A 27,736-nucleotide genomic window follows, 5' to 3' on the forward strand; every position below is an offset into this window, starting at 1 on the left:
ATATGGGGGGAAATATTAGCAACATACATGTTCTCTGTAATGGATAAATCCAGCCTGGTCTGCTGATGTTTGTTAGGAAAAGGGCACATGGTTAAATAGCTTCCCTCCCCTTGCATTGTTCTCCCCTTTCAAATCGCAGATTCTTGTGGATTCTGTTTAAAAAACTGTCTGGAAAAATGATCACTGAACTGCACACCCTGTGTCATTCTGCCCCCAGATCTAACCATAGAAGTTTGTTCTTTCTTGTTTGGGCTTACTCCAAATTTTCTCAAAGTAATGAAATGCCATTAGCCTGCTTTTCTTTGATTTCCTGTTTTGATTTTAATATATTTAATGTAAAGAGCTTCCACTGGAGTAGCAGATTCGACTGGTTGATATTTACTCTGTGGACGAGATTTCATTATCCAAGCCTCCAGATAAATCCCATCTGAACTGCTGCTTTGAGGCCATGATCAGGTGGTTAAAGGAAAATAATCTGAAGTTGAATCCAGACAAGACAGAAACCATGCTGGTTGGGAAGGCTGATGATTTATAGGTATTGATGTTAGCCAAAATGCTCGGTTATGAATATTTATATGGGGGAATTAGCGAATCAATAACCGGCAATGGGCATAAGTGCAGGATCTAAGCCTTTGTCTACCAGAGTCTGTTCCGTGGTTCAAAGAATAAGGCAGAAGCAATGGAGTTAAAATTAAAAGGTGTTTACTTGATTATATGTTCACACACAAAACAGATTTTTATAAAACATACACACAGAGCCTAGAGAATATAAAGGTGGTAGAGTAGAGACGTTTGCCAATGTGGCAGGCCTTCTGAAGATGGGTAATACTGCACCTGGTCCAGAAGCGGAGACGTCCGGGGTTCCGTGGGCTAAGATACTGGGAAAGCGGGAAGAAGAAGAGGGGTTCCCGGGACTCGACCAGCGAGGCGGAAGGGGAGCGTGGTCAGGCTGCGCAAGACCCAATCCAACAGAGTGACAGCAAATATGCAAGAGGAAGACTTAAGGTATGGACTACGGAGACCCCAGTTATACCCTTTCCTGGGGGCGGGTTGACGAGATTACCCCTTCATGGTTCCCGTTGTGAAACAAAAGGTGACAATAACCCTAATGGTCGGCTGCCAGGGTGGGGCAAAAGGGTAATTGATACTATTCTACTCCTACTGATTTGCGCAATTCCTGGAGAACCGGGAGTCATTCGTAGATGGGATTACCGAGCTGGAACAAAGACGCGTGCAGCTGGGTCCGAGGCGGGTCGCTTTGCATAGCCGGGGGAGCGATCCTCCATTACTGCTATATCAATGCTTTCCGATGGGCCAGCAATCATGCAGATGCAGGGGGGGGGGATTGGCAATGATTACGTGCTTGACAATTCCTTGCAACATGGCTTCTGCTGGAATGGGCGCTCAGGAACATGGATTCCCTCTGGTTCACAGGAGGGGTTGACCTGGCCGTGGTTCCTTGGCTGCCTGTTTCGCGAGGCGGGATAGGAGCCCTTTCAGTGGCTATTTGGGCTGGCCGTCACGTCTGGAAAGGTGGTGTCACGCATCTGTTGGGGTTGCCATGACCAGTCCGGGAGATTGGCAACCCGTTTGCTTACATTGGATCTACTTGTAGTGAATGGAGTGCAGGTTTCCAGATTAGTTTAAGAACCTGACGGTGCTGATGGACCTAGCTTTGCTGTTTGAAAAGCTGGCTAGCATGATGGTCAAGGATACCTTTTATCAGTGGCGTCTGGTTTCCAAGCTCCTTTCTTAGAATCAGCTAATCTGGTCACGCATCCATGTTTTTGTAACCTCACAATTTGATTAATGTGCTCTATGTTGCGCTGCTTTTGAAGACAATCTGGAAACTAGTCTACAATGTGGCAGCCTGATTATTGTCTTGGGTTAGCAGATGGGAACGTATCTTGTCTGTTTTGAAACAGCTACATTGACTTCAAGTTTGTTTGAGTTCAGTTCAATGTGGTTATGACCTTTAAAGCCCTTCATAGATTGGGGCCTTCATACCTGAAGGCCAGTAACCTCCTCTATGTTCCTGTGAGCTAGCTAGTCTTAGGGCTGCTACCTCCTGGCTGTTTGCCCATTTAGAGTGGTCTACCTGGCAACTATCAGAGCTACGGTTGGCAGGTTCCTGTTTACCAATGGCGGGAGGTTTTTGGGGCGGAGCCTGAGGAGACCGGGGTTTGGGGAGGGGAAGGACTTCAATGCCATGGAGTCCAATTGCCAACGTGGTCATTTTCTCCAGGTGAACTGATCTCTATAGGCTGGAGATCAGTTGTAATAGCAGGCAACCCTAATCATTGCCCAGGCCTTTCCCATTGTTGCTCACATTGTGGAACGAGTTCCCTGAAGAGAATTGGAAGCTGGAGAAAATGGCCACTTTGGCCATTGGACTCTATGGCATTAAAGTCCCGCCCCAAAAACCTCCCGCCGAAGAGGGACCTGGCAACCCTAAACATAATTTGATCTACATGTAATACATTGTTATGGTTTCAGTTTTTTATGCCATTAAAGGTTTTGATATGGATATTAGTAGTGTATAACTCGTCTTTCCATCCAACCCTTCCCCTAAGGAGCTTGGGGTTTGGGGCTCTCCCCCTCCTCCCTTGTATCTTCGCAATAACCCTTCCAGGTAGTTTAGGGCGGGCTGAAAGTGACCGGCATGAGGTCACCCAGCTGCATGGTTGAGGCTGTGGTACAGAGGCAGGGTCTCTTTTTATTTTTATTTTTTATTTTTATGACATTAAACAAAACCAAGTACAAACAAATACAATAATAATAAAAAATAAATAAGAAATAAAAAGAAAATACAAAAGAGTATCTTATTAATACATTCATAGTTACAAAATTGTAAAATTGAGAAAACAAAAAATACCCTTTTGACCCTCCACCCACCTTAAAAAGTGACCCATCACCCGACTTCCGAAGAAGTGTCTGAACAGTTTTAAAAATTTCCATTAACAGTATAATAAAAAAAAGTAATAAAACTTGTTTCTATAACTCACTAGCTCAGAGGGAGGGTCTGTGACCACACCGAGGTGGCCTGGCCGGCTGGCCAGAGGCGGGGTGGGCGGAGACAAAGGCCATTGATGCACGGGAGGAGGTTTTGCCGCTCTCGAGATGCACGTTTCCCCCACCCACATTCTCCAAACTCTGCCTGGGGGGTCTTATTGTTGAGTTCTGAGCGCGCGGATGGGGAAAATGTGCAACCAGTGAGTGGCAAAACCTCCCGTGCGTAAACGGTCGGGGTGGGGGTGGGGCGCCGCCTGCCGCCTCTCCTCCGGCGACTGAAAGCCCTCCGCGCTGACGGGGGGCGGCGCCACTGCGCGTGACAAGCCAAGAGGGCGGGGCGGAGGCCGGAACGAGGCCCGGCTGAGGGAGGAGAGGGTTGTTCCTCCGCCGCGCAGCGTCTCCGACGCATCTTGCCGCCGGCTCGTCGCTGTCGCCTCCGCCGGAATGGCGCTGAGTCTGACGGTGAACCCCGCTCGACTCCCTCTCGGTAAGCGTTTCGTGCTAAAAGCCCCCCAGTGTGCGCGCACACCCCGGTCCCATTCCCCTGACCCTTCCAGAGGCCAGGTGAGGCGGGGCCTATTGCTTCCATGTTGCACCAGACGGTGCCTGTGAAGCGCCGTCCATTCATCCCCACGGTCCCCCTGACTAGGACGTGGCTGGGCCCTGTGAAGATGTTTCTGGGCGGGGCCCAGTGTGGGGGAGCAGAGGGCGAACCAGGCTTCCCCCCCCTTCCCGCTCTCCGAAGATATGGGGGGAGGGAGGACAGATTGGGTAGAGGGGGTAGAGAAGGGGTTTATCGATGAGGAGGGGTGGAGCGAAGAAGTTGAAGAGCCGTCAGACTGGAAATGGGGGTGGGGGTAGGCGGGGAAGGAAGAAGATGGGCTGGGGGGGGGGATGAGTCGAAAGAGGTTGACACGTGGCGCCAATGGTAGAGCAGGGAGATTGACAACTGGGAGTTTTTTCTCCGGATTAGATAGGCCACAAGCATCTGTCTTGCGTCTCTGGGTTGTAGTTGATCTCTTTAACCACCTGCTTTCCTCACAGTCGTGATAATGAAGGATGGCATAAGGATGGATCTTACTTATACTTTTCACTTGTCAATCAATCATGGGTTCTGTTCTGCAATTGTCTGCGCTGAGCCAAAAGTGATAAGTGGTTGGAGATCAGTGGCCGAGCATATGAGTGTATGGATTGTTGGGTTTTCTCCCTTACACACAGTCACTCCCCAATCTCTGATTCTCCTTGCATATATGTCAGGGGTCCTTGGATAGGTACTGCCTCTGCCTTTTATTTAATGCATTTATGTACAGATAGAGGGAGGTTTCAAACCAAATCTCAGATTTCAGACCAGGTTAATTGTTATTGAACATTTGCTGTTGTATCTCATTAGTTGCTGATGATATGTGCTGTATTAAGTGGAACTGTAGTGTAGTGTATTGTTCACTTTTAGCTTTAAGATCTTCCTGCATTCGGACTCACACTTAACTCACCTCCTCATCCACCCATAAATCACATGTTGTAATAACCTGATGTTGCAGTGACCTGATTGAGTGGGACAGACCTGGAGGAGAATTCATAATGTGAAGAAATCTTACAAGAACTGAAGTCCTTAAGGGTATTATAAAAGTCACAACAGGGCTTTCACATGGGGTTTACTGTGTCACTTTCAGGAATTCTGAACAGGATATTTCCTTCCTTGATTTAATGAAAGGGTTAAATCAGTAGTGCATTAAAATTGTGATTCACGCCCTTACTTTGTGCAGTACTTTAAATTATGCAGCATTGCCAAGAAATGAAATTATAGCCAATCCTTGCTGAGGTCACTGCTGAAGAGTACTCTGTTTTTTTTGACCCTTCTGTTCTACCCTAAGGACTTCCAGGAACAATAAGCCAATTTATATAGGGTTCAACTGATTTCCTCCTTGAATATTTTGGTCTTGGAGTGATAAGGAGAAATGCCGAATTTCTTTAAAAAGGCAGTTTTTTAAAAAAAGACATGGTATTCTTCTATTCTGATTATGAAATGTTTTCTTTTTAAAAACCAGGAGCCTTGCTGACTGCAGAACTTGTAAAGGATCAAGTTAAAATTTCAGTTGAAGAAGGCAAAGAAACCATCCTGCGGGTATCTGAGTAAGTGCCTTGTATCTCTGCCATGAGTGCTTTTAAAAGGCAATTGTAGCTCACCCTGTTTAATACAGAATGGAAGAAATAATGATACAGAATTAATGATTGCATATACAATTGCTGTCCTCTGCATTCCAAAATTATCTTCAATTTTGGATTGCTACTATTACTGTAAAAGTCCTTGTGTATGCTTTTCAGGCCCCTGGGCAAATATTTCTTCTGTTGAGATTCAGAATTGTGCAATTTACTTTGGGGATGGGGTACTATAGCTTCTTTCAGGGGTCTGTTATTTTTGACCAGTGAGCCACATTCTACTTGCCTTGAGCCTTAGTGCAATTACACAATTTTGTGATAGTGTAGGTGTTGTGGATGAGAGGCAGGGGGAAGAGATACTGTGACAGTTATGGTAATGGAAGGGCATGCTGGTGTCTAACTGGGAGAACGTGGGAAAGGTGCTCTTCTCCTGATCGGGAGCATCCTTTACAACCAATAGAGAAAACACACTAGTTCTTTGATTGGAGGGTCCATGTTCTGGCGGGCTTGGGTCCCAGGACCTGGCACCCAAATTAGCTAAGGCCCTGGGAGTCTACATGGGGAGAGGTCTAAAAAGGGAACCTGTTCCTTTGTTTTGGCACGTTCATTAGGGAAGCTGTTATTTGCTCCTTGTGGGCTGTCTCTTCTATGTGAAAGAAGTTTGCAGATATGCCAAGGGAGGGGGACATCATGCAACTAATAAAGATTAGGTATACCATGCATTGTAAGTACCTAGATAGTAACCTTGCTTTTGTTTATTTTACTTAGTGCACCTAGATCTGTCTTTTAGCACCCTGAGTTTTATGTAGGTAGAGTTTAATCAGATAGAGTATGCACATTTCCTTACCCACCCACCTGGCTACTCGGCATGCCCTGTGGCGTTGGACTCAGGTAACAACATGCGAGAGAGAAGGGCTGAATTCTGCCCAGAATGGTGGCTGCAAAAGGTAAAGGAGGGAAAGACATTGGCTGATATGCCCCACATGGTGACAGCGTTCCCCTCATGGTGGCAGCAATCTGCAGCATTTACCACAGTAGCCAGTAGTGCAGTGGGCTCTATACATATAAGATCTATGGGGTGGATCCAGTGGTGGAATACACAGAAAGCCTTAGTGGCTTCCCCAAGCAGCCTGCTGGGAGAGTCTTGTACACAAAATGGACCACGGGGGGTGGGTGTTCCTACATCAAAAATAGGGAATTGGGTAAAATGGTTTTTCTCTTGCTCCTCTGCTGAGACAAACCATGAGTGAAAGAGGGAGAAAGAGACTCAGACTGCAGCCCCCTCCCCCCATCCTGTGGCATGTTTTTCTTGCAAGATTCTCCCAACCCTCCAGAGGAGTTTCAGGGTAATGGACAGGCTGCTTCTGTAAGGGAAGGGCAGAAAAGCGTTGCTCTGCCAACTCCTTTCATGAGCTGTTCCACTGGATGCAGCCTATTCTGTCTGTCTCTCTCTCTCTTCTCAGTTCATTCGGTGATAATTACAATGTACCACGTACGTTCAGTGACGTACAGTGATATATTCAGTGATAATACTTAATGTCAGCTGGGAAATGGCATCATACGTTTTATCCTTGACTAGACATTCCTACTGTTAGTGATTCACTTGGATGAAAGCAGTTGTTACTCAGTGTTTTATGGTTTCTTTTTTTTCAGTTGTGGGTGATTAATGAGTTAACACTCCTTCGTAGAACTATAGGGGTGAGTAAGGTGGCAGGAAGTTATGAGTTGTAGTTAAGAAATAAACAAGGATAAAGCTCCTGGGGTATATATCTGTAGTTCGTACAGAATTTATTTTGTATCTGTGGCCCTGGGAGGGCCTTTACACGTGCACAAAAAGTCATGTGCATGTAGCAGGTGCTTTTTAACACCCCCCCCCACAAACAGAATTCCTTCATGCTGTATCCTCAGCTGCTTTTGAAATGTCTCCCAGTTTCAGCAGTGGTTTGTTTATTCATTTAGTATATTTCTAGAACTCCTTTCAAACATATCTGGATCCCAGGGTGATTTAAACATAATTTAAAACCAACTGACATAAAATAAAAAATCATTAAAACAATGAAGAATAGCCACGTCCTCTCTTCTAGCAATACCAACTCCCCCCCCCCTGCCGTCAAGCCACAGCTGACTTATGGCGACACCTGGTGGGGTTTTCAAGGCAAGAGATGTTCAGAGGTGGTTTGCCGTTGCCTGCCTCCATGTCACGACCCTGGTATTCTTTGGAGGTTGCCCATTCAGATACTGACCAGGGCCAACCCTGCTGAGCTTCTGAGATCTGATGAGATTAGGCTAGCCTGGGGCTATCCAGGCCAGGGCAGCACCAACCATAGCAGCCCCTAAACCCAGATGGAACTGGGAGATCTTTAAACCAGTGAAGAAGACCCTCAGGTGTGTGGTCACTCTCTTCTCCTAGAGGAGGTCATTCCATACTTGGATGCTGTAGCGGAAAAGGCCTTCCCTCTCTGTCCCAGACAATCCAACTTAGATTAAGCCTAGTTTCCTAGGGAAGGCCCTTTGTGCAGATCTCAAGTCCCAGGTTGGGCAGTATCGGGGAGGAGGGGGCAGTCAGAAATCTACAGTCGGGGATGGGGAGTTCATGAGTTCTTATGTATGTATACAGAGGCAGCCTCAAAGTACTCTGGATCATTTTGCATTTTTGTAGCACTGCTGAGTATTTTTTGAGTGATCCATTTGTTCTTCTACTGAGCTTTCTTCGTCTTATTAATAAATCTTAGAAGTGATTCTCCATAACAGCAATGTCTCTTTAAGTGGTACTTGAAATAAGAAGCATTTTCTCATCAAGTTTCTGAAACTACCTTGTACTGAATCAGACCCATGGTTCACCAAAGTCAGTGTTGTCCACTCAGACTGGCAGTGGCTCTCCAGGGTCTCAGGCAGAGGTCTTTCATACTGCCTGGTTCTTTAACTGGAGATGCCGGGAATTAAACCTGGGACCTCCTGCACACCAAGCATATGCCCTGTCACTGAGCCACGGCCCCTCCCCCAAGTCTGAATCACTGGTCTCCCACTGGAAGGCCTGAAACTGGGCCCATCAACAAGGTGATATTAGTATATAAAGAATTATTGCGATGTTCAAGTCAATGAGAGCAGCTACTTAGAAATGTATTTATTGTTGTACTTAGCTGCCGTGGCAAAAACTATGGAGCCTCTTTATAACATCAGAACAACTAAGCCAGTGACAACCAGAGCAGCTGTGATATTTTTTCCTGCAAAACTGTTCTATCAATCAGGATTAGCTGGATAATATATAATGTCAAACCATGAACTGGTGCCTCAATGGGAGAAGGGGTTGCATAAACAAGCACATATAATAAGCTAGTTAGAGAGCAATGCTAAGCGAGTCTAACTCTGAATCCTACTAGGATATATTCAGTGGAGCTTCGGTTGTTTTTAGGATTTCACTGTTAGATACTTCCTGTTCTGTGATGAACTGTCACTTGTGTTACATCTGAACTAGAAGAAAAACGTAGGTTGTTCATTAACTGAAAATTGTTAACATATTCTGTAGTTTCTCTCCACAAATTAATGTAGTAGAGCCAAATAGAAATGTCTGAAAATAAATGAATTTATTTATGTGTTTAATTTGCTTGAAAGTATACCCGCTTTGCTAGTTTGATTGTATAATTTGTTCTAATGCAGTTATATTCCAAGTGCAGATAAGCTCCTTTCTGTTTCATTTTTTACACAGTCAAATTACATTCACTGATGCGACTTCCATTGCTCGCTATTTGGCCAGAATTGCCCCTTCTGCTAGATTATATGGATCAAATTTGCTGGAGCACACCGAGGTGGGAAGCAGTCTTTTGTATTAGAATTTGACTGGAATTGCATTTCCCCCCCTACTTGATGAGCATGTTAAAATCACAGAATGTTATTGTTTGTTGACCTTGGCTTTTATAAAGTAGCCTGACTGATATTTGTCCTAGCTTTTGAGACCACAGACTTGCGTACAACCACTCTTGCAGTTAAAAGGTCTTGATGGTAGAAGATATTTCCTTAAATTGTTGTATAATCATCACCAATATCTACTTGCAAAGGGCAGCCCCCCCATTCAGTTAGCTAAATTGTGCAATGAAGCCAGGCCAGACTAGCGCTTAAGGGTCTGCAAATGTAGGGGAACGTTTTAGCCATTTTTTACAATCTGAGGTTAAGAATGCCATAACACTGAAAAATAGCATGCACAGTGTCTGCTCAATGTTTGCACATGCACAGTGTCTGCTCAAGCAGCAACTCACTGGAGTTTGGGGGCCATTTTTATTTACTTATTTACAAAATGTGTATGCTATCTTTCTGCCCGATCAGGCCAACCAAAGGGACTAACAGTAAGAACAAAACCTATAACAATATTTCATAAGAACAATTAAAGCCCAAACTAAAATGCATGTTAAAACCACATAAAACAGTAATTAAAACATAGGGAAGGAAGGAGAGATCATTGAGGAAATGCTAGATGAAACAAAGACTTCCCCCAATGGTGATAGACAGTGACAGAAGGGGGCAGATGAATATCCCTGGGGAAAGAGTTCCATAGTTTTAGTGCCAACTCTTAGATTGCCACCTGCCTAATCTGTGTAGGTATAGGACCTGAAGGAGGGCCTCAAAAGATGACCTGAGTGGTCAGGCAGGTTCATATGGTATGGTCCCAAGCCATATAGGGCTTTAATGGTGAACACTAGCACCTTGAATTGGGCTTGAAAACAAATTGGAAGCTGGTGTAGATGGGCTTCACTGGAGTGAAGTGGTTCCTACAACCCACTTCAGTCAACATCCTGGCTGCAGCATTTTGCACCGTTTGAAGCTTCCAAGTACATTCCAAGGTAGCCCCACGTAGTCCACATCGCAGTAATCTAATCTAGATGTTACCATGGCATGTACTACACTGATCTTTTCTGCCCAGGAAAGGCCACGGCTACTTTACCAGCTGAAGCTGGTAAAAAGCACTCTTAGCCACAGATGGCTTCTGCTGTTCCAGTAGTAAGCCTGGGTTCAGGAGCACCCCCAAACTACAGACCTTTCCTTCAAGTAGAGTACAACCCCATCCAGAACAGGTGACACCTTAAATCATAGGTCAGTCCTGCTCACTAATCACTCTTCAGTCTTACTGAGATTAAGCTTCAGTTTATTAGCCCAGATCCACCCCAAAATTGCCTCCAGGCAGTAGTTGAGGGGTTCTACAGCCTCTTTGGGATATGCCGGAAGAGCCAGGGTATTGGTGACCGTCCAGCCCAGATCTCCAGATGACTTCACCCTGTGGTTTCATGTAGGTGGTGAAAAGCCTGGGGGATAAGATACAGCCTTGCAGGACCCACAGTCCAGAGGCCACCAGGCCCATCAACTGAAACCTAACTTCCAGGTAGAGTGGAACCACCGCAAAATGGTACCTCCTGGTCCAAATTCTGAAAGGCAGCCCAGAAGGATCCCATGATTGATGGCATTGGAAACTGCTATGAGGTCCAGGACAATCAGTAGAGTTCTACTTGCTCTGTCCATCTCCTGGCCCATGTCATCCACCAGGGTGACCATGACTGTTACAGTCCCATAATCAGAAACCAGACTGGAAGCATCCAAACAACCTGATACATTCAAAATCCCTGGAGTTGCTCATTCACTACCCATCACCTTGGTCAAGAATTATACTCTTGAGACTAGACAATAATTATTCACACCTCCTGGGTCCAGGGTAGGTTTATTTAGTGGTGGATGCACAAGTCTAGAGTGATCATCCCTTCTCTCAAGGAGGCATTAACTGCCTTTTGGACCCAGCCCCCGCTAAGTGGATTTAAGCAGCCAGCAAGGGTCACCCATGAAGGTCTTAAACTTCCAAGGATCATTTCCACATCTTCACACTGAATAAACTGAAAAATATTCCAAACAACTGGACCAGTAGTCATCCTAGCACCATCTGACCTGTTATTGCTAACATGGTTTGGGTTCCCATGGCAACCTGCAAGGCTGCATGAAAACTTGTGATGTTGCCGAAGATGCAGCAGTAGCCAGGAGAAGGAGGGGGTGATGGCATCCATGAGCAGGAGAACGCAAGGGCAAAGAGGGAGAAAGCAAGAATGGGCGGGGGAGGGGATTATATTGAAGGGGGGAAGATGGATCCCACGTGGGAAGGGAGCAGAAAAATGGCATTTTCTTTTCCCTGCAACTTCTCATGGGGTCTACCTTTTGTTTCTCTTCTAATGATCAGATAATTTGCTTTTTAAATGTTCTAAAATGAATAAACTTCTATAACATCAAATATTGGTCTTTCAGGGGGATTTAAAATCTAAAAGGGAGACTGTGTTCTCTTTATTAAGGTAGATGTTAGTCAGTTTTTGTATGATGTAAGAGTTATTACTGTGAGGAAAGATTCTTATGCTATACATATTAAATTGAAGTTTAACACATTGTCTCAGTTAAACAATGAAAACTCATTTTTTTGTTCCATCTAATATGCTAAGCTCTTTGAAAATGGGGATTAATTTTCTGTTTCTTGTAAGAAGATATATTTATGCATGGATCAGGGTGGTATCATTTTCAGAAGTATTATAAGTGAATAAAGAGATAAGAGTCCAGGAAGAAGAGAACTGCAAGAAGAATTCCTATGGTTTTCTAAAATATTTAAAAGGGAATGTGGTAATATATTCAACCACAATATTGCTTCCATGTTTTAAATTTTAATGAAATTATGCTAATTTAATAATTATGCTAATTTAACAATGTGTTGGCAATGGATGTCATTTTTGCTGGCCATTATTCACAGCTTCTTTTAACTTACTAAGCATTTCTATTTAACTATTATCTTTCTCCAAGATTGATCATTGGCTGGAATTCAGTGCTAGAAAATTGTCTGATCCAGACTGTTTTGCTCCAGCAATTCAAGAACTCAATAACTCCCTTTCTCTGAGGACCTACTTGGTTGGGAACTCCTTGAGCCTTGCGGATTTCAGTGTCTGGGCAACATTAAAAGGTAAAAGAGCACAGGAAACATGCTAAATGTTTGTTTAATTGTATGCATGAATATATATTTGTGTCTTGCTTTGCTCCCCAATGGGGACCTGTGATGTTTCTCCAATCTCCCAGACATATAAAATGTATATACATGTATTCTGTCCCAGCCTAGGAAGCTGAGGAACTGAAATACCCTTCGTTAGTATATTTGTGAATAAGGCACATGAGAGGCTGATGTGAATTCTTAACACATACACTGTTTTATTTTACTCTTATGGGGAAATGGTCAGGTTAGACTGTCAGGGAGGTTTCAGGTTTAAACTTGGCAGGTGAAAAGGGAACAGGAATGAGGGAAACCTCTTGTAATACAATAGATAGTTTGTCACAAGAATGTAGCTGTTTTGTTCTGTGGACAGGTATTTGTAACTGTTGAGAGAGAGCACTTGGCTGGCACTCCTTAAATAAACAGGTATAAGCTGCTTTGACACAAAAATTCTAAAGTCTTTGGAGGCAGGAACATACACAAGTTCCAGTTTTCCTTCTTTAACACTTGATAGGGATCAACCCCTTTTCCTTAGAGCTATTTCCCTCAGGGAAGGACTACCGGTTTCGCTTCCCTATCTCAGGATCCCCCTTGATCCTGTGTGTGTGTGTTAAGTGCCGTCAAGTTGCTTCCCACTCATGGCGACCCTATGAATCCTACAATACAGTAAAAACCATTTTTGAACCCCCTGTCAATCAGTGTTTTCAGGCCGGTATAAGGCATCTGCACTTAGCTGTCTGTCGTCTACCCAAAGTGGCTTATAGCATCATTCTCCCCTCCTGTGTTTTATTATCAAACCAACCACCCTGTAAGATGATGGGAGAATTTTCCCTGCTTCTCCCCTGTCTTGGTTCTTTTTATAATAGGAAATTCTCTGGGTGCTTTACTCACCAGAAGCAAGGACCAGAGGATGTGATAGGAAAGACAGACCCTTTTCATGCAAGACACTCTCAAACAGCATACTAAAACGTCTAACAGTGAACCATTCAGTTTATTTTAACTTACAAGAGAAATATAAGGCAAAGAAAAAAAGCAAATACTTGACTGAATATATAAGACAGAAATTAACATACCCACACACAAGTTGACGTACAGACAAACAGTTACAGAGGCCTCTGGGTCACTTCCAAAGAGAGAGACAGAGATGGCAACCACTCAATGGGTCTGTGGTCTCTACGTGGAAGGACAAAGGACTGGACAACTGGACCAGCCTTTTATAGCCTGAACCGTGAGAGAGGTTCTCAAACGGCCCCCTCCTTCCAAATTCTTTTAGGAAATGAGTTTCACAAATCCATTTCCATTTATTTACTAGCTCCTTTGACCAAAGGTCTTGAGCTTAACCATAACAATAATACATAATACAACAACACATAATCAATTTACAACACCCAACGTATACTTAAGGTTAAAACACAGTAGAAACAATTACTAAACATAGCATCACTAATACCATAACAATATATTCCCCCTGAACCAGTCTCATTGAAATCACAAAATCTGTTTCAACATTCAACTCGTAGTTTACGTGCTTGTTTTATTTTGACGTTTGAGCGACATCACCTCCGCCAAAAATCTTGCAACAGAACTAGTGATATCAGGATGAATATCTCCCATTATGTGGGATATCACCCAGGACTCCAAGGGAAGTTTGTATTTAGACAATATTGGGGTGATCCAACGCAACCGAGGAGCTGACCAGTGCTGACAAAACAATAAGAGATGGTGTAAAGTCCCAATATCTCCAGATTTACATTCACAAACTCGATCTGAGTATGGAGTTTTCGCAAAACGACCTGACATCTCTGCAGTTGGGTAAGCATTTAATCTGGCAAGCATAAAGGCACGTCTATGGCTTGGGATTGTCAGCAAACTCACATAAGAGGGCACGAACTCAGGAGGGGGAATCCCCAGTGCAAGGGTAGAACATACGCGCCTAGCGCGGAATGTAGTGCTAACACACTCAAGATTTCTCACCCTTGACCTTACTAATTTAAGTGCTTCAGAAAAGTTTAAGTTGTTAAGAACTAATGGTGGAAGGTCAAGCAGTACCAGTTTACTATCTATATGTCTTCCCCACGTCCCTCTGTAGTTATCTTCCTTTAATCTATGTAACAGGCCCCCTTGGATGTTAGGAGTTGAGTAGAGAACCTTCAGCCTTAATTTGAAGGCAGCAATCCAGGCCCTAGATTCAAAAGAACACTGTGCAAGTTCCATTCTAAGTGCCGTTCCCGCCACACACTTTGGAGAGCCTGTCAAACGCCGCAGAAAATGTATAAGTATATTGTCAACAGACTCCGTGATTTCATTAATCCAAATGGGAGCTCCAAATAGAAACTGAGGGATTATTTTGGCATTGAAAGCTGTAATAGCCATAGGAACATATTGGCCTCCCCTGGAATAAAAGAATCTTAACAAAGCATTCGAATTAACTTTGGCAGTTTTATTTGCCAAGCTAAGATGAGGTTTCCAAGACAAATTTTGACTAAAAGTAACTCCCAAATATTTAAATTGGGACACCATCTCTAATTCACCCCCCTCAACTTTCCATGGATTTCGTTTTACTTTGATCTTCTTTGAGAAAACCATTACTTTTGATTTACTATAGTTAACTGATAGACCCTCCTGGTTACAATAATCAATAAACCTATTAATAGTCTTACGAAGGCCCACCTCAGATCTAGACAAAAGGACTGTATCATCCGCATAGAGCAAAATGGGAACCTCATGACCAGCTAATATTGGTGCATGATAAGCTGTCTTTTGAATAAACGGAATCACATCATTAAAATAAAAATTAAACAGCATGGGGGCCAAAAGGCAACCTTGTTTCACCCCCTTTAAGAGGTGAATACTATTAGTAAGTTGGCCTTCAACTCCACAACGGACCTGAGCGGTAGGGTTCTCATAAAGCTTAAAAATCAGCCAAAGTAATCTCTTATCTATGGTTGTGGTTTTTAATTTAGCCCACAGTCGGCCTCTAGGCACTGAGTCAAAAGCTGCCCTTAAATCCATAAAGGCAACATACAAAGAGCCCCCTGAGTATGAAGAATACTTATCTGCAAGATGATATAATATAAGACAATGTTCCAAGACAGAGGTGCCTTTCTTAAACCCAGCTTGTTCCGGATGTATTATTTCTTCAGTTTCTAGCCAATTCGATAATTTTGACTGCAAAAAGGCTGCATATACTTTACCTATTGATGAAAGCAAACTAATAGGACGATAGTTTTTGGGATCGTTTTTTGGTCCTTTTTTATAAAGTGGCACAATTATTGCATGTTTCCATGCTGCGGGAATATCTCCTGTGTTATTTATTTGCGTGAAAAGAGAGGCCAAAATATGGCTCCACCAAGACAGATTTACTTTCAAAAGGTCAACCGGAATTAAATCAGGACCTGGAGCTTTACCTGACCGAAATTGTTTAATTAAGGCACTCACACATTCAGGGGAGACCTGTGGCCAACTATCCATTTGGGGGGGTTCAACCAGTTCCTCATCCAAATCAAAACCAGGGACCGTTACAAAATTAGAAGTAAAGTATTTTTCCCAGATCCCAGGAGTAATGCATGAAGGGATACTAGCCACCGTAGAGAGTCCTCTATTCACTAGATTCCAAAAAGTCTGGGTTTCGTTATTATTTATTGCTGAGATGAGTAATTTCCAGCATTTATATATGTCCAGCTGTTTTTTAAACTTTATCAGGGACCTAAATGACTTCTTTAGCCGTATAAGATCTAACAGATGTATATTTGAGCTGGTATTTTTATATAAGCGGTGAAGAGATCTTATTTTTTTAATACTTTCTCTACACTCACCATCAAACCAGCTATTTTTACGTTGGAATCCTCGGGACGATGATGGTTTTGAATAGATTGGTTTAAAAAGGTTTAAAATATTAGTTAACGATTCTATCATCTGCACCGTATCCCTCTGTTTAAAAAATTCAGTAAGGGCGGACCGACATTGATTTGAATGCATAATATTCACTACAATAGGAGTTAACTCAGGTGACCATCTAACGGGCCTCAAGGCCTTTCGTCCTTGTAATAGGTTTGTTGATAAACCGGGGAATAAAAAACAATCAGGAGACAATGAAAGAGTTAATTGTAAGGGAAGATGGTCCCCTCCATAATACTCTCCTATCTTAAAATCGTGAATTCGCGGTAGCAAACCTTCTGATACTAACATGTAATCAATCACACTGGCCCCTTTGAACGTTACACAAGTAAAATCTCCTGTGGGATCAAACTGCCTGTGCCCATTTAAAATTACCAAACCTTGATTCACAGCGCACTCAAACAATTGTTTTCCTGCAAAATTAACCTTAGAATCTTTTGAGAATCTCTCACACAAATGTGGGGGGGGGCAGCTCCGTCGTGGGCCAAACTAACCCAGCTTCATCATTGGTGCCAATACGGGCGTTAAAATCACCTGCTACCAATAATGGAATTCTGGGATATCGCACAGTGATCTTATCCAAAAGGGATCCCAATTTGTCCCAAAGAATCCTAATGTCATTTCTTGAGTTTAGTGGAGGGAAGTAGCTTGTAATAATTATAAAAGAGAACCCTGGGAACTTCAGCAATAAAACAATTACAGAATTAAAAGAAGGGATCAAAGTTATACTTGTGCAATTTAAAATTGAAGAAACCAAGCAAGCCAACCCCGATTTGGGACGACCCCGGGTTGGACCAGAAACGGCATCTACAGTATAAACAACATACCCAGGTACATCAATAGTATCCCTAACCCAAGTTTCTTGTACCAGAATAATATGAAAATCCAACAAATAGGTCCTGACACCAGGATCTCTCAACCTGTTACACCAACCTGTAATGTTCCATGATAAAATTTTAATATAGGGAGGTGGTGGCGAAAACAGTCAGTCTGATAGAGGGGCAGATCCCATAGTTCCCTGACAGGGAGCTGAATTGGACTTAGTATTTCTATTATTGATTAAAACTACTGGTTCTAAGGGGATGTGGTTTGTCGTTTGGATCAGAGGATCTGTTATTTGAGGGAGTTCATCACTAACTTTAGGAGGGAATACATGAACTTGGGGGTGTTCTATTTTTGGATCTGTTTGTACCAAACTGCCCTTCCTAATATCATCGAGCGAAATCACTAAGACTTTAAGTCGGTTTATCAACTCATCTTGTTCGCTAGGAGGGAGAGCACCAAAAGATGATAAAAGAGCAGACTCCATGTCCTCAACTGTTCCAGAAGTTTCCAAGTTTATCAATACCTCCTTTGATTCAGATATAGCAGGGAGTATAATTTCAGGAGTTATAGGAGTTTGCAAGTTCACTACCTTACTAGGAGAATGCAAATGGACAACTTGCATTAAATTTTCTGATCCCTCTGGACTGTCTTTTCTTTGAATTGTTTTATTATTTAATTTATTTCTACCCACATTTTGACATGGTGCTTGGGGATTCAATTTTACTAAAGGTTGGATTGTAGGATTTTTAAAATGTCTCTGAAACCTGACCCCATATTTAATAAATTCATATCCGTGAGCAAGCACCTGGGATGGAATGCTGCTGGATCGAAAGTACAAAAGAAAACGTTCATGTCGCAGGGACCCAAAAATCCGTTCTACCTTAATAAGATCTAATGCAGATGGGTTAGTTTTGAGGAGAAATGCCAGATGATTTGTGGCCCATCGCCTTGTCGACCAATTTATATGTCTTCCTTGATAAGGGAAGACATTAACAACAACACATTTAGAATCATAAATTAGTGACCCAGGGCCTTCTGACTTTCTATCCAGGCCTTCCAAGTACATTTGTTGGTTAGGTCTCAATTCCAAAACTCTGCCTTTGTCCATACTTCTGGTCTTCGTCTGCTTCTCTTTGAAATCTTGCGGCTCATTTTTAAATGGATAGCTGGATTCCTTTTCAGAAAGTAAGACTATTATCTTATCAAGTTTCTCATAAATATTGTGTAGAGACTCCGCAATTAATTGGGACTGAGTTGCTAGCAGACTCATTTCATCAGCTCTGCTAGCCTGCTGCTGTGGAGATGGGGAACACAAATCTTGAGTAGCTGCTCCATTATCAGAGTTAATTGTTTGTTCCAAGAGGCAGACACTTTCTTCCACAGCCAGGCACTCAAATCTATTTGCATGCTGAAATGGGGCAAAAAAGTCCTCCAACCTTGACTGTTTACACACAGGCGTTTTACAGTCCTCTTCAAAAGGGTAAGCTCTTTTAGGGCCCATATCCCAACGTATAACTCAGCTCCTTTGAGTTTCCTTTGCCTTTCGCACTCTTCTATTCCAGAGCTCCTGCTTCACTCATGCAGCACCAACTCGACATTAAAATCACAGAATGTCCGGCTTGGAATATTAGAGATGTTATAATTCTATCTTGGCAAACAGTCAAACTTCGCAGACCCAAACACCGGGCAATTAAACAATCAAGCAATCGCACAGGGAGTAGGTTGTTTAGCGGCCAGCCGTTTCAATCCTTCTTCTTATCCAGAAGAGTAACAACTTAAAATTAGGAAATGATAAAAGCTCACAAAATAAAACAACCGTTTAAAAGAGCAATTTTAAAAGTTTAAAAGGTTTAAAACAACGTTAAAACTTATCTCCAACGGAGTGAAAAATCTTGCAACCGACTTCCTCAAAAGCCGGAAGTCCCTCGAGTTTCACAAATCATGACTATTTGGAAATATCCTGTTTTCAAAACTAGTTACTCAGTTTCAGAGTCTCTGATACTGCTTGCTTATCTGTCAGTTCGTGTACCAAAAACAATTCTCCCTGCATAGGCAGACAATTTGCAGCCGGTCTAAAATGACCTTTTCTGTTTCTAAACATAATTTTAGGCACATAATGTGTTTGGTTCATTAACTCCCAGCAATGCAATTTCCTATACCCCTTTTAAGGTCAGGGGTCTAGTTGAGGCTGGGGTCAATTAAAAGTCAGGTCTTCATATGGCTTCTAAGCTACAGATTAATAAAATTGGTTCTTCTTAACCCAAACCAATGTTTAATATAAAAGAATAAAAGAATTCTCGCCACATAAGCTTGGTTAGGCTGAGAGAGAGTGACTGGCCCATGGTCACCAAGTCAGTTTCCATGGCAGAGTGGACATTTGAACCTGAGTTTCCTGGATCCTAATCTAACACTGACCACTACACCAGTGTAATTGTTCATTAGTGTATTTTAGTGGAGCACATGTGGTAGTAAGTTGTCATGTGTAATAGAAAACAAAAGGCACAGATCCAAATCCTTTTAATCCCCCGCATCTTTGCTATTTAATCAAGTATAAGCATCATTTTTCCTATGTGAATTGTGACATCTTTGTGTAAATAAAGTACTTTAATATGTTAAAGTCCGTTCATAGAAAACATTCAGCATAGCATAGTTCAAATAGCTTTCTCTGTTGCTGCTTTGCCATTTTCATCTGTGAATAATCTTATATATTTTTTCTAAAAAACCATATGGTATAGGCATGGACAATTATGTTTTGTTTTTCTGGCAGTATTTCACTTTTTTGTAAGAAAGCTCCAGATATTACCCTGAGTGTTAATTGAGAGTCATGTGGGTAATATATCTTGCAAAGTCGTGTGTTGGCTCCTTATTAATTAAACGTGCATTGTTTCTCAACAGGCAACAATCAGTGGCAAGAGCAGTTAGTTCAAGCTAAGGCTCCAGTTCATATAAAACGCTGGTACAACTTTCTTGAGGCTCAGGGTGTTTTTCAGTCAGTAGGTACACAGTGGTCTGTACCTGCTCCTGTTTCCAAGGCCAAAGTGGTAAGTTTTTCTTTTCTTTTGTTTTTTGCTGGTTGGGCAACTCTGGCTCAGATTCTTTTGTAATTTTGGCAAGTAAGACTGAGTGCTAGTGATTTTATCTGCAGAGTAAAAAAGGTAAAGGTCCCCTGTGCAAGCACCGGGTCATTCCTGACCCATGGGGTGACGTCACATCCCGACGTTTACTAGGCAGACTGTGTTTACCATTGCCTTCCCCAGTCATCTTCCCTTTATCTCCAGCAAGCTGGGTACTCATGTGACCGACCTCGGAAGGATGGAAGGCTGAGTCAACCTTGAGCTGGCTACCTGAAACCGACTCCCGTCGGGATAGAACTCAGGTCGTGAGCAGAGCTTGGACTGCCATATTGCAGCTTACCACTCTGCGCCACGGGGCTCAGCAAAGTGCTGATCAAAAAAGGTCACCAGGGGCTGCTGTATATTGACATGCAGGATCTGAACTGGGACTGTTGGTAGCACAGTTTCTAAGGAACCAGTATGTGTGTAAAGCGCCGACAAGTCACAACCAACTTATGGCAACCCCAGTAAGGGGTTTCAAGGCAAGTGATTAAGGAGAGGTGGTTTCCATTGCCTTCCTCTGCAGAGTCTTCCTTGGAGGTCTCCCAAGTACTGATCCTGCTTAGCTTCTGAGAACTGACGAGATCGGGCTATACCATGCTGCCTTTCCTCCCCAAGGAATCATTAGGAGTATTTAAATGGGAAGTTGCAGTGGATGACACAATTAGGCAATATTAGAACCAAAAGTTAAGAACCAAGTTAAAGAAATGTTTACTTTTGAATAGAGAAGGTGAGGAGCTGATGTTGGCTGTTACGGGGAGTCACATAACAACCCTTAAAAGTATTGTCCAGTGTCAGCTTTAGGATCTGCTCTGTATTGACAATGCTGCAGTGTGAGACAGTGAGTTGCGTCCATGGTTTTCTTTCTGCCATGGCAAAGGCACTTCTGCTGGTAAAGGTGGGGGGGTGATTTTCCCTGATCCCCCTCACTCCATCATTCCTGGTGCTGATTACGGAGGGAGGCAGTGAGGGGGTGCAGATCCACGTGCCAAGCTCCATTCACAGTTGGTTGGATACCTGACCGGAGGTTAATGCAGCCCATTCTCAATAAGTATTTAATTGCTCTGCTGTTATTTGTTTATGATAATGTTATTGTTTTAACTTTAAGGCTGCAGATAAGAAACAAGATGTTGGGAAGTTTGTTGAGCTCCCTGGTGCAGAGGTGGGGAAGGTCATAGTTCGATTTCCGCCTGAAGCAAGCGGGTAAGATGAGCACATCTAATCCACATTCCTTTCACAAAAGGAGAGATAGGTGATGGAATTAATAGGCTTGTCCTCTGCAATGTCCATTTAAGAAACGAGACTTTAAAAATTAGATTGTGTCAATTTCATTTGAAATGTAGGGCTTTAAAAAAAATAAACTGCTTCCTTTAAATGCTGCTCTTATGTAACTGAAATGAAAAGTGTCCTATGAAAGGAGATAACTAGTTTCCAATTTGTACTGAATAGATTACTGTTAATGCATTTCATACAGGTAGCTGATTTGTGGGACACACTGTCATGAGGGCTTAGATGGGTTTAAAAGGAAGTTGTACAGATTTGGACTAGGTGGAACAATTGTCTGATCATGCAAGGCTGCCGATGTTCTTATGCAAGCATTGATTTGTTATCTTGTGACATTTTTGAACACTTCAGTGCTATTCTCCACATCAATTTAATTTTAAAATGCAAATATTTTTAATATTTCTGTATCTGTGGAGGCTTTAGTTTACATACGTTGGGGGCCTTGCAAGAAAATGTAGAAAGAGTGGAAGAGAGTAGCTTTCCCTTCTCTACAGCTAAGTTCCAAGGCTACCTGAAACCTCAGTTTAGAGCAGTGATCTTTAACCTTTCCAGACCTGGGACTTACTCTTAATGTTCAGGTAGAAGTGTGGGGCCAATGAGCTGCAAGCATGTGACAAAATCACATGACATCACAGGCAAGGGACAGAATCATGTGACTGGAAGAGGAAGCATCTTGACTGCCGAGTGATCTTCCTTCATCATTCTGGTACTCCTTTCAGTATATGTAGAATGAGAGAATGTGATGCACCTGTTGTCCTTACCAAAGGGTTAAAGGCTCCTGGCCTAGAGCTTCCTGGTTCAATTGCTCTATCGCACTGATTGCTGGGGTTAAGGGCGAGTTAAGCAGGAACCTCTGGTTCTGCATCCAAACCCAAACAGTACTATGCCATATGGTATTTTGAAGAATTTGGGGAATATAAACTAAAGCTAGGATGCATGCCTCATGCCCTCCAGAATACTATAGACTGCTAATTTCCCTTCTGCCTGTTCCCCCCACCTTTCACTGATGCGACATATTTCCTCTGGTGATTCCTTCCTTCTTCTGCCCTGCTTTCTTCTTTGTTGCATACAGAGAGCTAATCGTATTTACGTTTACAAGAGATAAAACTTATTTTATTGAGAATATTGTAGCAGGGCAGCACTTCTGTATTGCCTTTTTTCTTTTCTGACTGTTGCCCTTTTTCCTCTGGTCCAAAATATGACATTTCTTTGTTCTATATAATTATTTTATTTTTAGATACTTACATATTGGCCATGCAAAAGCTGCTTTGTTGAATCAGCACTACCAAGTCAACTTCAAGGGTAAACTGATCATGAGGTTTGATGATACAAATCCAGAAAAAGAAAAGGAAGATTTTGAAAAGGTATGCTAGAATTGCTATGAAAGCCATTCATTTATAATGATGGTGCAGAACTGAATTAAGCCAGGTTAATTGCTTAATTTTTCACATTGTACTGTAGCTTGTGAAGATTTGAATGCAAGCAGAGCATAGTTACCTTGTATGCTGTTTACACATATTTGCTGAAAAATACCTTGAAGAAAATTGTTTATTGAAGACACTGCTATATATTTACAAGTAGTATTTCTCAACATAACTAATTTCAGTGACTTCTGTGGAAGAGACTCCACTTTTTGGATACAGTTTCTGTAGTTAAAGAAAGGGGCTGTAATTTAGTTTAGAGCACGTGGTTTGCATGCAAGTCCCGAGTTTAACTGCTATCATGTCTAGGTAGAAGGCTCTCTGCTAGCATGGTTCCAACAACCTATAGTCGAGACTCTGACATCTGCTGCCAGTCACAGTAGACAGTGATAGGCTAGATGTGTTACCGTAAGCAGGCAGCCTCCACTTAAGTTTGGGGGAATTAGCTGGAGACAGAGAGCGAGAGGGGGTAACTGGGATCAATAACCTATGTATACCTGGATTGTCCCAAGTGAGAACTCTTAAATGAGCAGGCCGCTGTAAAATTAACAACTGAGTTTTATTAATAATAAAATAATGAAAACAAGGAGTATATTTTAAGCAACGAACATACACAAAGCATACAAGAGCTGACTAAAAGAAAAAGGGAGGAAGTTGAATAGGGTTTCAGGGATGGGGAATAGTTACCAGTTTTGAAGGGATGCCCAGGGAAAGCAGTGCTGAAGAGTTTAAATGACCAGTGTTTCCAGGAGCAAAAGGAAGAGCCCACACACAAGTGGGGGTGCTCGCACAGATCCAGAACACACACATACACACTATGAATGGCCAGAGGACCAATATTTATACCCCAAAATGGGTCCTGAGGCAGTATGAGAGAAGCTGTCAGGAAAGCCAGACACAAAGAATTGATTGCTTTTCTTGGGCCCTGATGACTCATCAAGCCTCTTTCTATCTAGATATCTATCTAGATATCTTGGCCCTGATGACTCATCAAGCCTCTTTCTATCTAGATATCTATATAGATAGAAAGAGGCTTGATGAGTCATCAGGGCCCAAGAGAATGGCTGGACTATTCTCTTGAATACTGATTGATTGCTGGGATGGGAGCAGATAGGGTAAGTAATGATCTGCTCAGAGCTCTGATCACCTTAGGGTGACACAAGGGGGATCAGCTGGTCTCATTGTCCAGCCAAGCCCCCCTTAGGGCCACCAGAAAAGTTCAGTGGCCAACCGCCTTTCTGCCCAGCTTGAAACACAAGATGGATCCCAAAACCCTCTGAGAGGCATCGATTTTGTGGGGAGCAATGTCTTGCTCTTATGCCATTCTTTGGCCCCCGTGCTTCCATGGCACCTCTTAATGGGAGGAGCGGTCTGACTTCTTACAAATGGGCCAATGGTCTGACCTGGTATAATTAAACCTTAAAATTCAAAAGTATGTGGCTGAGGGACATGCACTAATAGATTTAATATATCATGTACAAAACTTTTGACTACCTATATATACTGACTAAAATACATCCAAGGTTACAATCAATAATTCTACTGGCATAGAATCAAGAGTCTTATGCAATTTTTGAGCTTTTTCTTCCATGTGTGGTGGATATCTCTTCAACAATGCAACACCAGTAGATCAGTTAATCAATAAAACTAAATAATCTCTTCCGTATTGGTAGAGAAGGGTTGCCGGCTCCTAATCCCAATTCATAAAAATCTTCAGAACTTCACATTTGTCTTATTTGTCCAGAATAATATATGATTCTCATTCCATTTGACTTGGTTTAAGGCATTCATACATTCACAACTTCACCCCTTTGTACACTTGCCCAGAGGTAAGCCTGACTAGACTTACTGGGTCTTACTTCTGATTAAATATGCATAGGAGCACACTGAACATCATTGAAACTTGCTGGGTGTGGAAAAGCTTTTAGTAGAAAAGGTGGCAAGCCTCTTATTCGAGGGGGTGCACTCCTCCCTGACTTTTGTCCCTGGCTCTTGTATTGCTCAGAGCGGCTTGTGCTTCACTGCCTCTTGTTTCCCTGCATTGTATAAAATGCAGCTTTAGCATCTCCCTGCTCAGAAGATTTCTTACTTGAAAATCCCCGATATACCAACATATATTGCCAATTTCTGCTTTACCTCTGGGCTTCACTCTTTCTTGAAGAATCTGAGCTCCAAGTTCGATTTGTCAAACTATATGCTTTCCTCATTTAATTACAGTGCTTTGATGGGCAAGATGAGGTCTAGGTTCTTTTTTATATATGAAACACAACTTCCAAATTTCTAGTTACCGTATATACTCGGGTATAAGCCGACCCGAGTATAAGCCGACCCCCCCAAACTTGAGGCCAGAAAAGGGAATTTCTTATTGACCCGCGTATAAGCCGAGGGTCAATAAGAAATTCCCTTTTCTGGTAAAGCTGCGCTCTAAAATGGCGGCTGCCATTTTAGAGCGCAGGGAAGATCTTGCCCCTGCCCCAGGTTGCCCTCTCGCCGGCCTCCCGGGACCTCCCAACCCACCCCAACCCACCCCGACCCCAGTGCCATTCAAGGGGGGAGGGGGAAGAGCCCCTGAACCCCCTACTCACCAGGAGAGTCGGCGGCGGCAGCAGCGGCGCAGCCTTCCCGGCCCTGCAGGAGGCCCCTGCCGGCCTGAGGAACCCTCGCTGGCCCGGGGGCGGGGCGGCCTTGCCGGCCCTGCAGAAGGCCCCTGCCGGCCGCTGCCAGCCGGAGGAACCCTGGTGGGGGCAGGGCGGCCTTGCCGGCCCTGCAGAAGGCCCCTGCCGGCCGCTGCCGGCCGGAGGAACCCTCGCGGGGCCGGCGGGGGCGGGGCGGCCTTGCCGGCCCTGCAGAAGGCCCCTGCCGGCCGCTGCCAGCCAGAGGAACCCTCGCGGGGCCGGCGGTGGGGGCGGGGCGGCCTTGCCGGCTCTGCAGAAGGCCCCTGCCGGCCGGAGGAACCCTCGCGGGGGCGGCGGCGGCGGGGCGGCCTTGCCGGCCCTGCAGAGGCCCCTGCCGGCCGGAGGAACCCTCGCGGGGGCGGCGGCGGGGGCGGGGCGGCCTTGCCGGCCCTGCAGAGGCCCCTGCCGGCCGGAGGAACCCTCGCGGGGCCGGCGGCGGCGGTGAGAATGGTAAGTTCCCCCCTCCCTCCTCTCCCTCCTCCCCCCTCCCCTACCATATTGACCCGCGTATAAGCCGAGTTCGGCTTTTTCAGCCCTTTTTTTGGGCTGAAAAACTCGGCTTATACGCGAGTATATACGGTACCTTCTGAGAGATTAACTATTCAAAAATCCTAAAAAGCGTACCAAGTGAAAGCTAGAATTCTTTTACAGCAAATGTGTATATATGGTAAAAAGTTTTTTTTTTACTCTGATGTTTGCAGGTTATCTTGGAAGATGTTGCAATGCTGCATATTAAACCAGACCAGTTCACATACACATCTGATCATTTTGAGACAATAATGAAATACGCTGAAAAGCTCATTCAGGAAGGGAAAGCTTATGTAGACAACACACCTGCTGAACAAATGAAAATGGAACGAGAGCAGAGAATTGAATCCAAGCATAGGAATAACTGTAAGATGCTTCATATAGCTTTTGTTATCTTTACTTTGTTAATGAAATCTCTCTGGAAGTTGTTAATTAGTTGAATCTATTGGATCTAAGAGCTCATAGAAGCCTTCAGATGTTGAATTAGTTATTTAAAGTGACCTTGCCTGAGTGCTCAACCCCCACTATTCCAGTTTCATACCGAGCAGAGTTGCACCCATCTAAGTTCATTGACACCAGTGGGCTTAGAAGAGGGTATCTCTGCTTGAGATGGCAATGTTAGTGATGTAGTTTGCAGAGAGTTATCTTTTAAGCAAGCAGCCCCTGGACAAGATCCTGAGAGAGAATTGGGAGGGACTAAAATAACATGCTTTTCTTGCAGAAGGCCTCCGTTTCAGACTGTGGCATTTTCAGTTCAGTCTGGTAGCAAGGCTGGTACAGATTTCTGTGGAGGTTGTCTGTCATTTGGGAATAGGCAGTACTGAACTTGGTAGACCAATGACTTGATTTGCTGTAAGGGAGCTTAATGTGTGAACAAAAAAATCTTCAAAACACTGACCCAAAACATGAAGTTTCTTAATGTGTCTCTTGATGTAATCATTTGCATTTAAAATATGGATTTACCATGACTTCCCTTTAGTTTACTTTCATATAATGTCTGACCTACCAAGAGAAACTGAAGAGATCCAATGTCAGTTGAGAAAACAATAATCCTATTGCCACAAATAATGCTAGTTATAAATACTAGATTTAAATATGTTCTTGTTCAGAAGGGTCTAACATTTGATTGAGAAAATACAGTATCGGAACTAGGTTATTAAAGTATAATAATGCTGCTAAGTATTTTCAGTTTTCAAAGCACTTAACAACAGACTTACATGGTAGGCCAGTATTGTTATCACTGTATTACAATACTAAGAGCACCTAAGTGAATTCTTGATAGAGGTGAGATTTGAACAGGTGATGAATGTGTATGCTATATGAACTGGATGCTTTCCATTCAAAAGCTGTTGAAAAAAACCGGCAGATGTGGGAAGAAATGAAAAAAGGAACAGAATATGGGCAGAGCTGTTGTCTACGGGCAAAAATTGACATGACTAGTAATAATGGATGTCTGAGGGATCCAACTCTTTATCGTTGCAAAAACCAGCCACACCCACGTACTGGAAATAAGTACAAGTACGTATTCTGTTAAAAAAAAAAAAAGTTTCTTTTCCTTTCCATTCAGTGCTCTTTCCTGAGGATGCAGCCAGACCGCCTCTGAAACAACACTTGACCATTGGATTTTCAAGCCATTGTTTTAGAATTTGTTACTAACAAATGCCTCTGTCATTAAGCATCTAATGGTACAAAATGCATCATGAACCAGTAGAGAACAATGTGTTGTCTATTCTATAGGGATTGATTATTCATTCTGCTTACAGTGGAATTGGGAGAAAACTTCCGGTACTTCTGATCCCATCTTCTGCACATGGGGTGTGTGTTTGT

At 43.2% G+C, this 27,736-nt stretch overlaps 1 protein-coding gene across 1 annotated transcript in view; it reads left to right on the forward strand.

Annotated features, from left to right (window-relative positions):
• Window positions 1–3,456: 3,456 nt before the first annotated feature.
• The window catches only part of EPRS1 (glutamyl-prolyl-tRNA synthetase 1), a 63,976-nt gene continuing 39,696 nt past the window's right edge, over window positions 3,457–27,736 (forward strand). Inside the window, exons 1-9 of the mRNA XM_056853370.1 lie at window positions 3,457–3,499; window positions 5,058–5,142; window positions 8,876–8,975; window positions 11,986–12,142; window positions 19,784–19,929; window positions 21,110–21,204; window positions 22,523–22,649; window positions 26,083–26,275; window positions 27,256–27,427. Of these exons, the coding sequence (XP_056709348.1) occupies window positions 3,457–3,499; window positions 5,058–5,142; window positions 8,876–8,975; window positions 11,986–12,142; window positions 19,784–19,929; window positions 21,110–21,204; window positions 22,523–22,649; window positions 26,083–26,275; window positions 27,256–27,427 (1,118 nt within the window). The remainder of the gene's footprint in view (window positions 3,500–5,057; window positions 5,143–8,875; window positions 8,976–11,985; window positions 12,143–19,783; window positions 19,930–21,109; window positions 21,205–22,522; window positions 22,650–26,082; window positions 26,276–27,255; window positions 27,428–27,736) is intronic.

Source organism: Euleptes europaea, chromosome 7 (genome assembly GCF_029931775.1).
Source record: "Euleptes europaea isolate rEulEur1 chromosome 7, rEulEur1.hap1, whole genome shotgun sequence".
NCBI classification, from domain to species: domain Eukaryota; kingdom Metazoa; phylum Chordata; class Lepidosauria; order Squamata; family Sphaerodactylidae; genus Euleptes; species Euleptes europaea.